At 44.5% G+C, this 14,249-nt stretch overlaps 2 protein-coding genes across 2 annotated transcripts in view; both read right to left on the reverse strand.

Moving 5' to 3' along the window:
• The window catches only part of NDUFB6 (NADH:ubiquinone oxidoreductase subunit B6), a 4,982-nt gene extending 3,096 nt beyond the window's left edge, over positions 1–1,886 (reverse strand). The window contains exon 1 of the mRNA XM_044427858.1: positions 1,586–1,886. Coding sequence (XP_044283793.1) covers positions 1,586–1,810 — 225 coding nt within the window. The 5' untranslated portion in view covers positions 1,811–1,886. The remainder of the gene's footprint in view (positions 1–1,585) is intronic.
• A 3,213-nt stretch (positions 1,887–5,099) lies between these two features.
• The window catches only part of LOC123022422 (SUN domain-containing protein 3-like), a 21,121-nt gene continuing 11,971 nt past the window's right edge, over positions 5,100–14,249 (reverse strand). Inside the window, exons 7-13 of the mRNA XM_044428124.1 lie at positions 13,007–13,047; positions 11,788–11,947; positions 9,908–9,992; positions 7,913–8,028; positions 6,568–6,735; positions 5,975–6,064; positions 5,100–5,243 (exon numbers count right to left, since the gene is read on the reverse strand). Coding sequence (XP_044284059.1) covers positions 5,100–5,243; positions 5,975–6,064; positions 6,568–6,735; positions 7,913–8,028; positions 9,908–9,992; positions 11,788–11,947; positions 13,007–13,047 — 804 coding nt within the window. The remainder of the gene's footprint in view (positions 5,244–5,974; positions 6,065–6,567; positions 6,736–7,912; positions 8,029–9,907; positions 9,993–11,787; positions 11,948–13,006; positions 13,048–14,249) is intronic.

Here is a 14,249-nt window from a genome sequence, read left to right on the forward strand (position 1 = left end):
CCCCGAGTGGGGAGATGGCCACGATCGCAGTTCCATTCGTACAGGGAAGGCATGTGTGATCAGAGGCGCGCAGCTGCAGGAAAGACGGGAGCAGCAAAGCAGAGCCGCGGGGGAGATGGCCGAGCTTCCGCCTGTCTTTCCTGCAGGCGCACACCTCTGATCAGGCACGCCTTCCCTGCACAAACGGAACTGCGATCGCGCCCATCTCTCCCTCCCCCAGTGCACCCGCGATCACGCCCATCTCTCCCCCCCACCCCCTAGTGTGCCGGGATGATGGGCGCGTGCAGGGATGACAGGCGCAATCTCGGTCATGCTGGGGGGGGGCGGGGAGATGGCCGCGCTTGTGTTTGGGTGGGGGTGGGGGGGGAGATGGCCACGATCTTTGTTGTTGTCAGTTTGCTTCACATTTTTCCAATTTAAAAAATGGTTCCAGAACGGATTAACCTTATTTACATTGAACCTTATGGGGAAATTTACTTGGCACAGGACCAATTTGGGTCACGACCAGAGTCCTGGAACGGATTAAGTTCATGAGCCAAGGTACCACTGTACTAGACCAGAGGATGGAGGGATATGCTGGTGTCTTGGCTGTGAGACAGCACAGAAGTTGAGGGCAGCCCCACAGCATGTGCCATGGAATACATCTCATATTCTGTCAACTTGCAGGGATTTCAAGGCAGATGAGAATGAGTTTCTCAGCAACCAAATGAAAATGAAAGAGATTCTTTGAAGGCAGGAAGCTTGAAAACCATTGTACTAGAAAATGCTTTCATGGTCCAAATTTATTAATTGAAATAACACAAATGAATGCACACAAAAATTCTTGAGATTCTGTTCAGTAAGTCAGAAACAGCAATCTGTGTACTTTTTTCAATCTTTCTTGCAGGGGACATCTTGGAAGCTGTATAAATATGCACAGCTGCATTTTTTCCTCAGGAAGAAGTACATGGCACTTATAGCCTTCAGATATATTGTAATGTAATTCTCATTATCCCTATCCTACATAGCTAATGTACTGGGATTATGAAAGCTGTAGCTCAAAATATTTAGAAAGCACCCATTTACCTATCTCTTGAATATATGGATCCTACAGGAACAAAGGCACTTCATATTATATTATTTTGTCACATTTATCAAGCTACAAGGCAATGTTACCGCCCAACCTCAGGCATGATGCCTCAGAATTCAACGGATTTGTTGAATAATTCTGCAGATACACACTAATGTCAATGGACAAAGCTCCCGATAAACAAGCATTGGATTATAGCCTCAATCCTAAATAGCTGTGGATGAGAATACTAACTTTCACATTCGGTGAACGAATCAGTAACTGCACAATTAAACTAAATAAACACAAAGTCCAGCCTCACAATCTTTTCCCTCTGCTGCAGCTTTTTCTCCCTCGGTATCCTTCAGTGTTAGGACATTCCAGGCCACCCCACCCAATGGCCATGACGGCAGGGGCCTGATGGGAACTGTAGTCGAACAGGTCGCCTCAGAGGCAACCTGGGAGACGCAGACTAAGCTCTCCTGCAGGGAAGGGATACCCGTTCGCATGCCAGGACCTCCTCCGCCGCCGCCTCACCTGCTGCCTCCAGAGCCCGCCAGGCTGCAGGAAGCGCTCCCAGAAAGCTTCCACCAGCCCAGGCTTGCGCAGCGGGAGGACCGGCTCACGCGGGCTCAGCTCCTGGTCCTTGAGCCAGCGGCGCCGGAGCTCGCGCAGCTGCTGCAGCCGGAGCTTCTCGTCCGGCGTGTAGCCCAGCACGGCTCTGGGCGCCTCGCCGCGCTGCAGCTCCGAGCCCTTCGACATCTTCGGGGCCCTGCGCGGACTCCCACCGGCCCCGCCTCCCTTCAGGGAACGCGACCTTGCCCGCGAGGCCGGACGCGAACAGCGAGCGGGCGGGAAATGACGCCAAGTCCGCGCACGGCCCCAAGTCCGTAGAGATAGGAAAAGGAAAACGAAGAGGTGCGTCGTGCGCACGTCCTGCGAAAGTCTTATTCCGGGTTGTTTTTGTTTTTTTCATATAACAGTCGGCACAGGAATATTTTTTCCCTCTCTGCACTTTTAAAATCTAATTTTAAATGCCTTTCTAAGTGTGTTGTTGTGTTTGAGGACGCAGAGTTGCGGAATGCTAGACATCTTGCAATCCCTATACGCTTTGCATATAGAAAACACGGGAAAGTTAAGAAAACTCACTTTTCAGCATCGGGAAAAGAAGTCGTCCGTTTCGTCCAGCCTCGCCCGACCGAGATTTTTGCAAATGTGTTAAGTCTACAGCTCCTATCATTCCCCTGCATGCATGCCTAAGTGGGGTATATCGAAAGTTGACGACCAGCACGTCGGAAGGCTTCACGTTAGGGAAGGATGGTTTAGTTATTAGTAGAAATATCACCACCTCCTGGTAAAAAGTGGATACAGACCAAATATGCGCCAAACTGTACGTACCATAAAGTACAGTTGGAATAACGTTTTCTTCTATAGGACATCTTAAATAATCAGGGGAGAAGGGATTTTTAAGCGAATTTGTTTCGTTGCAGAAAGCAGGCAAGCAGCACCTAACTCAGCCAGTTCAAAGACAGAGCTTCTAGTTCTTGTGTATCTGGAATCTGCAGCACGTCCTCCCTGTCTTGATTCTTTGCTCATTCACCTTGCTATTTTTATGGGATTTTAAAGAAAGACTTACAGCTCCCAGTATATAGCCTCTAACCCCCTCCCCCATCCTAAACTTGCATAGGATTGCACTCTTAATATTTTGTGTAAGGCACCTTGTGAGCCTTTTTGCTAGTATAATTGAAAAGCAATATTGAAAATATCTGTTGTATAATCAACAAATTAATATGTATCTTTACCAGAGGAAGGAAGCTTCCATGGCATTGATACATAAAAAGACACAAAACCTTCTTCTTTGATAAAGGTTTGTGCTATTGATTCTGTGTTCTAGGGTTCCTCAGAAGCTTATCAAAGATTCCTTGATCAGAAAGTTAGTAACAGCACACAAGGTCTCTAAAACGTAGCTTTCGCACAGCTTCTAATCCTCACCTGCAATGTGCATCCATGGGGGACAGGGTGGGTTAGGTGTGTTCAAACTAAGCCACGCACAGGTGTACTTTGTGAAAAGATAATGTACTTTGTGATCCACAGAAGTTCTTTGGGAAGGCCAAACAACATGGGAGTGTTTCCTGAAGGCAGAATGTTTGAAAGCCATTGTTCTGTTAAAGAGTGAGTCAAAATGTTAAGGTGTTGATCATAGGAGATGCCTGGACATTACTGTTCTAATATACGGAATGGGTTCCACTAAACCTAGTGTATATCTGGAGAACATTTCTTTCCCAAAAGGAGAACTTCTTACCTATACAGACAGAAAGTGTCTGGGAAAAGTGGATAATCGCTGCTCATCAGCTTCCCTTCTACACATGTTGCTCATGTTGGTGTGGAAGGAAGACTAAGATGTGATTTCTTTCCTAAGCGAGCAGCAGCTCAAGTTCAAAGCCAGATGACTGGTGATGGTCATATTATACATGTGCAGGCTGCAACAGTTTCGTGTTAGCAAAAGAGTTTCTGTTTACATCTGTGCCTCCACTTAGTTTCAATCTGTATACACTAAATAATCAGTAGGAGTACAGGACCCCTTTAAGTCTCTAGGAATCTCCTACCAAAGGAAAGCCAGCCAGGCTAAGAGCTGTATCCTGGAATGGCTAGCATTAGGGAGGGGCCGCTCAATTAATAATTATCGTTATTTGTTTTTTGGCACCAGGCTAAGACCTTTTTATTTAAAACTTATTTTAATTGTTTATTTATTTATTTATTTATTTAGGGTTTGTTTGCTTTTGTTTTAGCCAAGAATGCACTGAGGTTTTAATGAGGTTTTATGGCATGGTGGTTTTATTACATTGTGGTTTTATTGTATAGTTAATGTTTGATGTTGTGAGCCGCCCCGAGGCTTATTGCGATGGGGTGGCATAGAAATGTTTTAAATAAATAAATAAATAAATAATAAATACCCATAGCCAAGAAAAGGACAGTCTGAGAATGGCCTATACCATTGCCTGGAAGAATGCATTGGATCTCTGAGTGCACTTCTTAGATTCTGCAGGGAAGGTGGCAGCAGAGTTTCTGTGTAATCCTAGTCCTCCTACACATAATACAGTTCTAATGTGTTCCCTCCTGCACCCCTACAACAATAAAACAACTTCTTCAGTTATGTTGTGCTCATCTATGTTTTTGCCACCCTCACTCTTAACCTGCAGCAACCCACCTGGTGTGCTCCAGATGTTTCAAGCCAAAACTCGCCCCTGAGTGTTGGCCTGGGGCTGATATGAATTTGTCCTCAAAAACATCTGGAGAGCCCTTTACGGACTATCTTCTACATAGTCCGTAAACATGGCTGCGCCCCAGGAATGCTAGCTGATGTGCTATTGTTCACAGGAGGCAGGGTGTTGGGGCTTCCAAGGTTTATTCGAAAAACAAACACACCAGCAGGGATAGCAGATACATAAAATTGTGCTGGTAGTGTTATTGGTTTGGGTGTACAAATTATTGGGGATACATTTGACATGGAGGCAATTACTTAACTCCCACTCAGCTCACCTGAAAGAGGAACATTCCAGAACCCAGAAAGCATGTGTGAACAGTAACTGCTAGAATGATGACTTTGTACAAGGCTATATTGTTTGAGTCAGAGAGGGATTTTTTTTAGATCTACTGCACTGGCATCTACACACTTCAGTTGGGATAGAAATCTTTATTTCATTAGCTACTTTCATCTCTTTTTTTCCCACAGAGGACTGGTATGGATCAAAAATATTCACACAACTAAAATCAATTTTCTAATATCATGACTTTGCATTGATCTAGTGAAATTCCTTCTGCTACACTTCTCTTCATCTATTTTTTTGGATAGGCCGTAGAGGAGGTCTACATTTGATCAAGGTCTGCAAAACTCTAAACATCTGGGCATACTTATGATTCCTCTGCCTCCAAACTTCCCTCCCCACCCTCCCCTAGGACAAATTAGGTCAAGCCTCATGTGCTCTTTACAGTTTGCTCAGTAGGATGGAGATTCATATTCTTGCTTTCCTTTATTCATCTTGCAAGACTTTCACCCCCTGCCTTCATCCAAAGAACGCAAGTAGTTGACCATCTTCCCATGCACCCTGACTCGATAAATGCAGGTGAACTTTGCGTTGCCCCAATTGCTCTGCACCTTGAACTTTATATACAGAAACTGGTTTGCATGTTCATTCTGAAATGTAGAGTGGGAAGAACAAAAATTAAACCCTGCATCACATCTCTGTGCTTCGCTAACAGTGTGGTCATAACCCTCAGTTCTTTTGGCAGATTAAATGCCACTGCTCAACAGAAATGCTTAGCAATCACCTATACCTCCTCCTTTCTCCAGCTCTTTCCAGCTTCCCATACATATCTACAGTAAAGGTAAGGTAAAACTATTTTTAGAGTTCTGATCTAAATCGTTGTTTGCAACCAGGATTATCATCCACAGTTGCACATCATGTGATCAGTTCAAAACTGCAATCTCTGTAAAGCAAGTTAAAATAAACGGAATCACTGATACATCACTAGGAACCTAACTGTGCTATGGGGCCCTTCAGTGACTTAAAGTTTCCCTGTGAAGATCATGGGGTACATACCCCAAAACTCTGAGCCACTAGATCTCATCCCAAAGCCAGGGATGGAGATCCTGTGGTCCTCCAGATAGTATTTCATTCCAATTCCCATTAACACCAATCTGCATGCCAAATTGTCAGGGGAAACATTCAGAGGGCCACAGGTTCCCTATCCTTGCCATACTATTTTGAAAACACAATGTTGAATTAAAACAGGTCTCTGAATACTAGAAAGGTAGAGGAGCAACCTGGCCTTTTACTTGAAGAGTCATGCCTAATATCTCTCTTAAAAAAATCACAAATGGCTTTTGCCAGCCTTTCTACCCCAGTGCCCTCATTCTCAGGGTACCTTCAGCTGGAATGTCTGAATGGGTTCCTTCTCGATGTCATACATGAATGTCCCCAGAAGAGTTTCTTCTTCTGTTCCATTGTTTAGGCCCTAGAGTTGTAAGGGATTTAGAGATAGCCAGAACTGGTGAATGTCCTTTGCGATTTCAACCCAAGGATGGACAACTGCACAAAAAGACAGCCTGGGAACCAATTCTTTAAGCAATGCAAAAGGTCAGTGTAGAAGCAGAGTCAATTTCAGACATGGAATGGGTCTAGCCCAGTGAGCCCAATGAAAGCAGACTGGTGTAAAGAAGTGAGAACAGAGGGCAGGTAGTTATGTAGGCTGATGGCTTGGCAAACAGGCAGACCAGAGAATGGACAGGCAGCCAGAACTGGTCAACACGTAGAGAGAGCCACCTCGACTAGACCAAAGTCTGAGAGGCGCCCAGTCAAAGAACACTGCCTGGTCAGTATTCATGGTCTGTTTATAGTATTAATGGAGGAAGGGAGGAATTGCAGGGTGTGAGGCTGCCCCTTACTTCCCCAAATTAGAGCTTTTCGAGTGAACCTTAAAGGAACAATTATACAAGTGAGTTACAAGTGAATACTCGCATAAATCAAGAAGTCCTTCAAGGCACTGGTGACCCATCCTTCAGGAGCGATTGCTTTGGAGATGTGCTGAACTGTAATGGCTGTTGGTTGGATTTTTTCAGGCAATTTAACTACTACTTGGCCTTCAGATCCTTGGAAGGACCAGCAGTTTCCAGGGTAAACATCTGGCTAGAAACAGGGAACAAGTCAAGTGAATCAGATGTAATTCCACGGCTCAGACACAGCTGCAATTCACATTAAATTGACTTCCTTGAGTTTTGTGCAGACACCCATTTGTGATTGCCCAGCTTTCTGATCAGACATATTGTAGAACTGTTGTAGGCAAACACTCCTTTTCGCTTGGCAAGATGAATGACTGGCCTACCAAGTGCTCAGCCCCCCCCCCCACGCCCCAAGTAAATGGCGGTTTAAGAAATATGTCAAAGAAACATAAGCCGACAAACGTTTGTGAGTAACTGTATGTTCTTCTTCTTCTGTCCTCCTCATGAAACACCCACACCCAAACTTCTACCTGGAATTAAATGGAAAGGTGCAGTATCCCTGTTCAGGCCTTCTGTCTCTGCAGCCAGTAAAGGTGTGAGGAGTGGAGCACTCCAGCCCTGCTCACCTGCTTTGCCTCCACAATACAGGTCCATGGAAAGCCGCCAAAGGAGGGGTGGCTGGGCCTGGCACGTTCTCCCACCTTACATGTTTACTGAACATGGCTATGAATGATGCCTCATTATGCAAAGGTAGGAGCACACCTGGAAGCATCCTTTTTGCTTTGTATGTGTCCATTTAAACGTTAACAGTAATAATGGTGGTGCCGATTACGACAACAGAAGGGGACCCAAGCTTCGGCTACCATCTTCCTGCACTGCCAACAGGCCCCGTCCTCCTGTCACTGAGAAATCGCAAAGGAGGGCTTTGCTTTTCGAACGTCCCATTTCCCGGGAGAAGGCAGAAGGGATCGGGTGTTTGGCTTCCCTCCTTCCCCGCTTCAACAGAAGCCTAGTGCACTGTGGTTGGGCGTGAGACTTGTCTGCCTCCCGCCTTTCCTGTGCGTCTTGAGTACCCAAGTGCTGTGTTCCTCTCTTCCGTACAGTCAACACTCTCTGTGCACTGCATTGTCAGAAAAGATTTCTCAAGTCAAGGGAAGGAAAGGAAGGTAGGTCATGGCTGAGTGGGAACTCCTGTCCAACCTCATCATGCTGCAGTGCCACCTATGAAAATGGATGTGATTATATCTAACTCCCATAAATAGCCTGTGATCATCTGAGGCATAGTTTGGACTGAAACTAGCTTGTATGGGTGATATGATGCAGATGGTGTCACTCGAAATAGTTACAGTACAATTCTACAGTACCTGTAGAATAGTATCAGGGGGCTTTGCTGAAGACATGAACGAAGATATGAACCAGCAGATATGCCAGTTCTTGGGATCATAACTTTTCGATGTCCTGTCCTTATCAATGGTGGCTCCTACAGTAAGCAACAATGGCAAGGTTAATTAACCAGCAAGACAAAATAACGTTTTCCAGCAGGTCTGTGCACTGCTGTCCATGCCAGTTGCTCAGGACTGGATCAATTTCTCAGGGAGTTCACTGCTGAACATAAGGTCAAGAAAGCAGGTGGCTCATTTCTTGCGAAGGCTAAGACAGCAGCCGTTGCTCAAGAGCACAGCCGGCCCTCCTCCCCCTGCCTGCACAGGGATCCATCCATGCTTCAGTGGAGGATGCAGCAGAAGCCGCTGGGCCAAAATCCTCCTCTTTTATGCCTCTCCACACCCATTCACCCTGGTGCTTCTAGAGTTACTGGGAGCGGGAGAAGAACACAGCAGAGGCACAGGGCTTCAGGAGGCTGCTGTAAAGCAGGCCTGTATGTAGGGGAGCCGTGGGTCCTTCCAGACATAAATGGGGGGGCGTGCTTTCAAGCCATGTGGCTTGTTTTGACCTCCAGGGGAAAGGAACCCTTTGTTTTATTCTGGAGACCACTAGAAACTGAGAAGGGCTTTGAATATGTGATGCCTCCTAAAACTATCCAGCAACCTCTCTGATTAGGATAACAGGCCTAAAGAGCTGTTGATGAGAATAACAGAGAGCCCAACTGCACATTACTTCAAAAAAATGCATGTCTTGCTAACTAGGTGCTGGAGAAATCTCAATTTCTTGTTGTTAAAAGATTAATAGACCCAGATCTTCAATATTTGAGAACTGCTGCTAGTAAAACTTGATCCTCTCTTAACTGCAATAATTGCTATAATAATAGATTTACTCTTCCTCCATGTCTGCACACACTAACTATCCCAAAGTACAGAAAAGCATTTACTTTTGCTCATTTTAATGTGCTTCCATCAGCACTATTAAAAGGACAATTTAATAAGACCCCAGTCAATGAATGGGTTTGTTCCTGTGGTGCTGGAACAGCAGAAACTGTGGAACATATTCTCTTATATTGCAGCTTTTATATGGAATGCAGAGAGAAACTGATTAAGCCATTAATAAAAGATCTTTATGGGAATAAGTCTTCCACTCTGGTATCTATGTGTTTAAGGGATGCAGCCTCTTATGTTAGTGGAAATGTTGCCAAAAATTTTATGACTGCAGTGCAGATTTAGGACAAATGTAGCCAACCATTTAAATGAAAAATTGTATAAACGCTACTTGTTCTAATTGTGTTTTAATTTTTCTACTGCTATTTTATCCGGGGAGTTTTTAAAAATCTTCCTGGACTGTGACCATACAAGAAAAACAATATCTATAACAGATGCGTGCTCCCAAGCCCACATTTACCAAGCTGATGCGAATTAAATGCAAACGGGGAAAGGTGGGCTTATAAAGAAGATCCACCAAGAAAGAGCAGCACTTGTGGAAATGCCCTCACCTGTGGCCTCAAGGCTTCCCTGCAAGTTCAGGAAGGGACACAAAATGGCAGACATCAGCCAGAAGAGGAACTCTAAGCACCTCCCTCCTTTTCACGACAAATTTTTTGGCTAATCTCTCTTCCTGGTTGCCTGCATGTTAGTGTTATAGGCTAACAGACAAGACTCTAGTGTAAGTTGTTCCATATGACTCAAACTACACTCACAATCCAGTATATTGGACTAAATGTGTTATGAAGTAAAAAACCTCTGGTTTTTGGATTGCAAATATAGTTTGAGCCATGTGAAGCAACTACCACCACAATCCTACATGTTTACTCAGAAGTAAGTTTGGTTTATTCAGATATTTCCTCTTCTAAGAAAGTACATAGGATAGCCACTTCAGTGGGTTACATAAGGGAGAAGGAAGGAAGGAAGGAATAGGTAGAGCACCATAATTATTCTGGTACAGCATAACAGCAGATAATAGTGTATCATTACCTATTGTTTTTTGAGCCCAATCAGCCATTTGTACATGATCCTCATAAATCTTCTTAAAAGCCTGGTTGATCATTACAAGTAATTGCTGTGAAGGATCGAAAAAATCCATCAGATGAATCCAAGGAAATTATTATTCTTATAAAAATTATGACATACCTTCTGAGGTAGGAATTTTGAATGCTCCAAGGGCTTTAAGAAGCAGAATGTAAGGCATTTCCTGTAACAGCTTCATGAGTATGACCCATCGGGGCTGAGGTGCTTAGGACCAATCAGATCTGATAAGTCCAGCAGAGACATGGTCCTATTTCCATGTTTGCTAAGATAGCAAGAAATGTGACGGTAGGAACACCATTCCTGAAGTTGGATGGGAGGAATGGGTGCATGTTAACTGGTTTCTGATCATGGCTGATGGTGAGGAAATTGCTGATACCCTAAGACTTCCAATGCCTGAATGCCTGGGTCAAATGCTCGGAAAGCTAATGTATATCCTTTAACAGCCAGGCTCGAGCTGTGGTTGCTGCCCTCTTAGTTCATCTTGGAACTGCTGCCCAGCTGGTCCCCTTCGAGTCTTCCAGGCCACTTAGAGGCACATATTTCATTTAAAGGCCTTCTGGATCCAAACATATGAAGTAGCCTACGGATGTAAGCTTATTTTTTGAACTGACCACAGTCCATTGTATGTTCACTTCCAAGACAAAGACTAGAGATACTAGATATGGGAGGCCCAGGCGAATAGGGCTGGAGCGGGCAGTGGGGCTGGGAGCGGGATGAGGGCCACAGCACTGCTGCCAGGAAGAGCATCGCTATTAGGGGGCAGCAGGGGGGAGGCGAGTTACCACTGCTGCAGTGCAGATCCTCCTGGCCATCCGTGCAAGTCATCGAACAAAAAGTATTTTGCTCTGCTCATCGACCATAGCATTTGGCAGTATAAAGTATTATCTCACCCACTGTGAAGGAAGAAAACTGGGTAGGATCAAGTGCATGCTCCATTGCCAATGTTACACTTTGTGGCATTGCAGCAGTAGTGCCAAACATCTGGGGAAATTGTTTCCCAACTGTACTTCAGAGAACTCTACAAGCTTCAGAAGCTTAGGAGGAATTTCTGCATAGAAGATGCTGGTTATGCTTTCCTGAAGCGCAACTTGACTGGCACTATTTATTTTCCCCTGCAAAACACAACTGCAGGGGAGCTCTGCGTATCTCTTAGGGCTGGGATGGGCAAAAGGCCAGCTTCCAGAATGCTGCCTGGTGCCAGCTCACTGCTCTGATGGTTGCAAAGTTTACTGGACTTTAATCTGAACCAGGAAATAACTTCTTATGTTCTTAAGCAAGAGTGCATACCCAGGATCATGAAACACCATCTAGAATTTATGCCTTAACTGTTCAAACTATATGCTCTTGCTTTATCAATTTATGACACATGAAAGGAAGGAAGCACGGATGGACAGAAGACGACAACCATACACCATGCAAGCTTAAAGCCAAACTTATCTCTGTCCTAGGGTGCTTTCTCAGTTCCCCTAAAGTGACAGTGACCAGTGTTGCCCAGCCGGCTGACCAGTTCCCTGCATCAGATTAGTGTAGAATGACCTGGAATACTTCCCAGAATCCTTTGTATAGGCAACCCTTCCTTAATGCAGGAGGTTTTCTCTGAAGGTAAAATGTATGAAAGCCACTGACCTCTGATGTTGAGCTGAAATGGGTTTTTTAAAAAAATAGTCCTGATGGACAGTGGAAAGGAAGGATTTCATCAAACCTAAATCTACCTCTTCGATGTTTTAAAAAGGCAGCAGTTTACATATAAGCAACACAAACTTGTAAGGGGATATGATACTGAAATTAGGAATGAATGAGGTGTAGAGGGCTCTTCAGCTCCTTACATCTTTGTTCTCTCCGGGGATGTTGCTCTCCTCAAGAATTTGCTTTACAGAAAGCAGGAATCCTTCATTGATGTCACTGATCTTGGTACGCAGGCGATCCACCTCTTTCTTAAGGCCTTGGATTTCGTGGATTTGTTCCTCAAGCAGACTCTGAGACTTCCTTGGGATGAAAAATGTGGAAAAGGAAAGGGGGAAAACAATTAAAAATGGGGGGAGGGATTGCCTGTGCAGGACACAGTGACCCAATCTGCAGCGAGTCAACAATCATAGAATAGAAATTTTACAAATGTCTGAACGCAAAGGCTTATACAGATGATCAAGGATCTGATTTAAACCTGAGGATAAATGTCATGGTCCAGAGTTGTTTCTGAAACTTTCATATGAAGCATGACATGGAATGCAATGTTATTATGGGTGAGTGAATCTGTCAACCTTGATTTCACTTGGGTACTCATTTTTCTTCTGCTAAATTCATGCAGTCCTATTTCCAGATTACAGTGTGATTTTTTTAGTCTGTATAAAAATTAATAATCTTTTGCACATTTTTTTCAAAATATAATCTTATTTCAATCATTTTCATTCATTTCTGCAAGGAATTTTCCCATTGACTAAAGTGTTTCAGGTAGATGCATGTTTTCTATGTCCTTCTCCAAATCTACACATTTCTTATAAGCATCCTTAATGCACTGCATTACAAGTTTCTGAAAAGTACAGATTTTGACATCCAATGTCAACTGATATGTACCATGTTTGTTTTTGGGAAGTACAAATCTTTGAAAGGAGTCTTGCTTTGAAAGGGGAACCAAACGAATTTCTCACTCAGTCCTAAACCCTATATGTGTACATTCAGAAGCAAGTCCAATGGGGCTTAATCTCAGGTGAGTGTGCGTATTGGTATTCCCCAAATTGGCGATTTCTGTGGCCTATACCGTCTGGGAATTATGGAAGCTACAGCTCAACACATCAGGAAGGTAACAGGATGTATGGGCTGATGTATAGGAGTGAAGCCTTAAACAATTGATCAAGGCTATACACAGAGAGACTGCATTGCTGTTGTCTCTACCCAGATGTACAGCTTAATTAGATCTTTATGCTGCATAAGACCCAGTGCCCATTCACTGGCAGCTTAGTGACGCATCCAGAAGCTGTAACAAGTAGTAACAGTCTGGCTAGCGGCGCTGGTGTTAAGATAGCTTTTCTATCTAAAACTTCCTCTTACCACAGCGATTTCAGATCATTTTCATACAGCTGTGCAAGCTCCTACAAAAGGAAAAACAAACAGGTGCTTCTCAACATGAGTAATTCCTAAGGGCCTTTCAGGACAAGCTATTCTCATTTTTAGGCAAGGTTGCCAGCTGGCCAGAATGATAAAAGCTGGTTGGACTCCTGTGCTATGGACCACTTCTCAGATTTGGAAAAGCCATTCTTACTTTTGGTTGGCACGTGTGAACTCCCTCATCATGGACGCTGAGGTGTCACTGGGCACACAACACTGTACTTGGAGTTTGAGATGAATCTTCAAACTCCAAGTACAGTTCAAGCTCTAGTACCTCAGTTGGACAGCTGACTACTACTTCACCCCTTGACACCTCTCAGCATCAACACACTCTTTGCGGTTCCATTGCAACTCGAGGCAGGCCAGCAGGATGGGCCCAGGAGACCAGACTTCATGGCACACTGATGGCGTAGGATGCATTCTTTTAAGAGTGCGACACAGGACAAAAAGACCTGCTGTACAGGCTTAGAGAGTCTTCACTCCATTCTGTTGTTCAGATTTTTTTTCTCTGTGGAGAAAGAAAATTCTGCACATGCTCAGAGATTGTTGTTGTTAGTCGCGAAGTTGTGTCCGACCCATCACAACCCCATGGACAACACTCCTCCAGGCCTTCCTGTCCTCCACCATCCCTGGAGTCCACTTAGGCTCACGCTGACTGCTTCAGTGACTCCATCCAGCCACCTCATCCTCTGCCGTCCCCTTCTTCTTTTGCCACCTATTGTTCCCAGCACTAGGCTCTTCTCCAGGGAGTCCTTCCTTCTCATTAGGTGGCCAAAGTATTTGAGTTTTATCTTCAGTATCTGGCCTTTTAAAGAGCAGCCAGGGTTGATCTCCTCTAGGTCTGACCGGTTTGATCGCCTTGCAGTCCAAGGGACTCACAGGAGTGTCCTCCAGCACCACAATTCAAAAGCCTCCATTCTTCGACACTCAGCCTTCCTTATGGTCCAGCTTTCACAGCCATACATTGCAACTGGGAAAACCATAGCCTTGACTATACGCACTTTTGTTGACAGGGTGATGTCTCTGCTTTTTAGTATGCTGTCTAGATTTGCCATAGCTTTCCTCCCAAGGAGAAAGTGTCTTTGAATTTCTTGGCTGCAGTCCCCATCTGCAGTGATCTTGGAGCCCAGGAAAATAAAATCTGTCACTACCTCCATTTCTTCCCCATCTATTTGCCAGGAAGTGA

The sequence above is a fragment of the Varanus komodoensis genome, unplaced genomic scaffold (genome assembly GCF_004798865.1).
Source record: "Varanus komodoensis strain SLA01 unplaced genomic scaffold, ASM479886v1 scaffold19, whole genome shotgun sequence".
Taxonomy (NCBI): domain Eukaryota; kingdom Metazoa; phylum Chordata; class Lepidosauria; order Squamata; family Varanidae; genus Varanus; species Varanus komodoensis.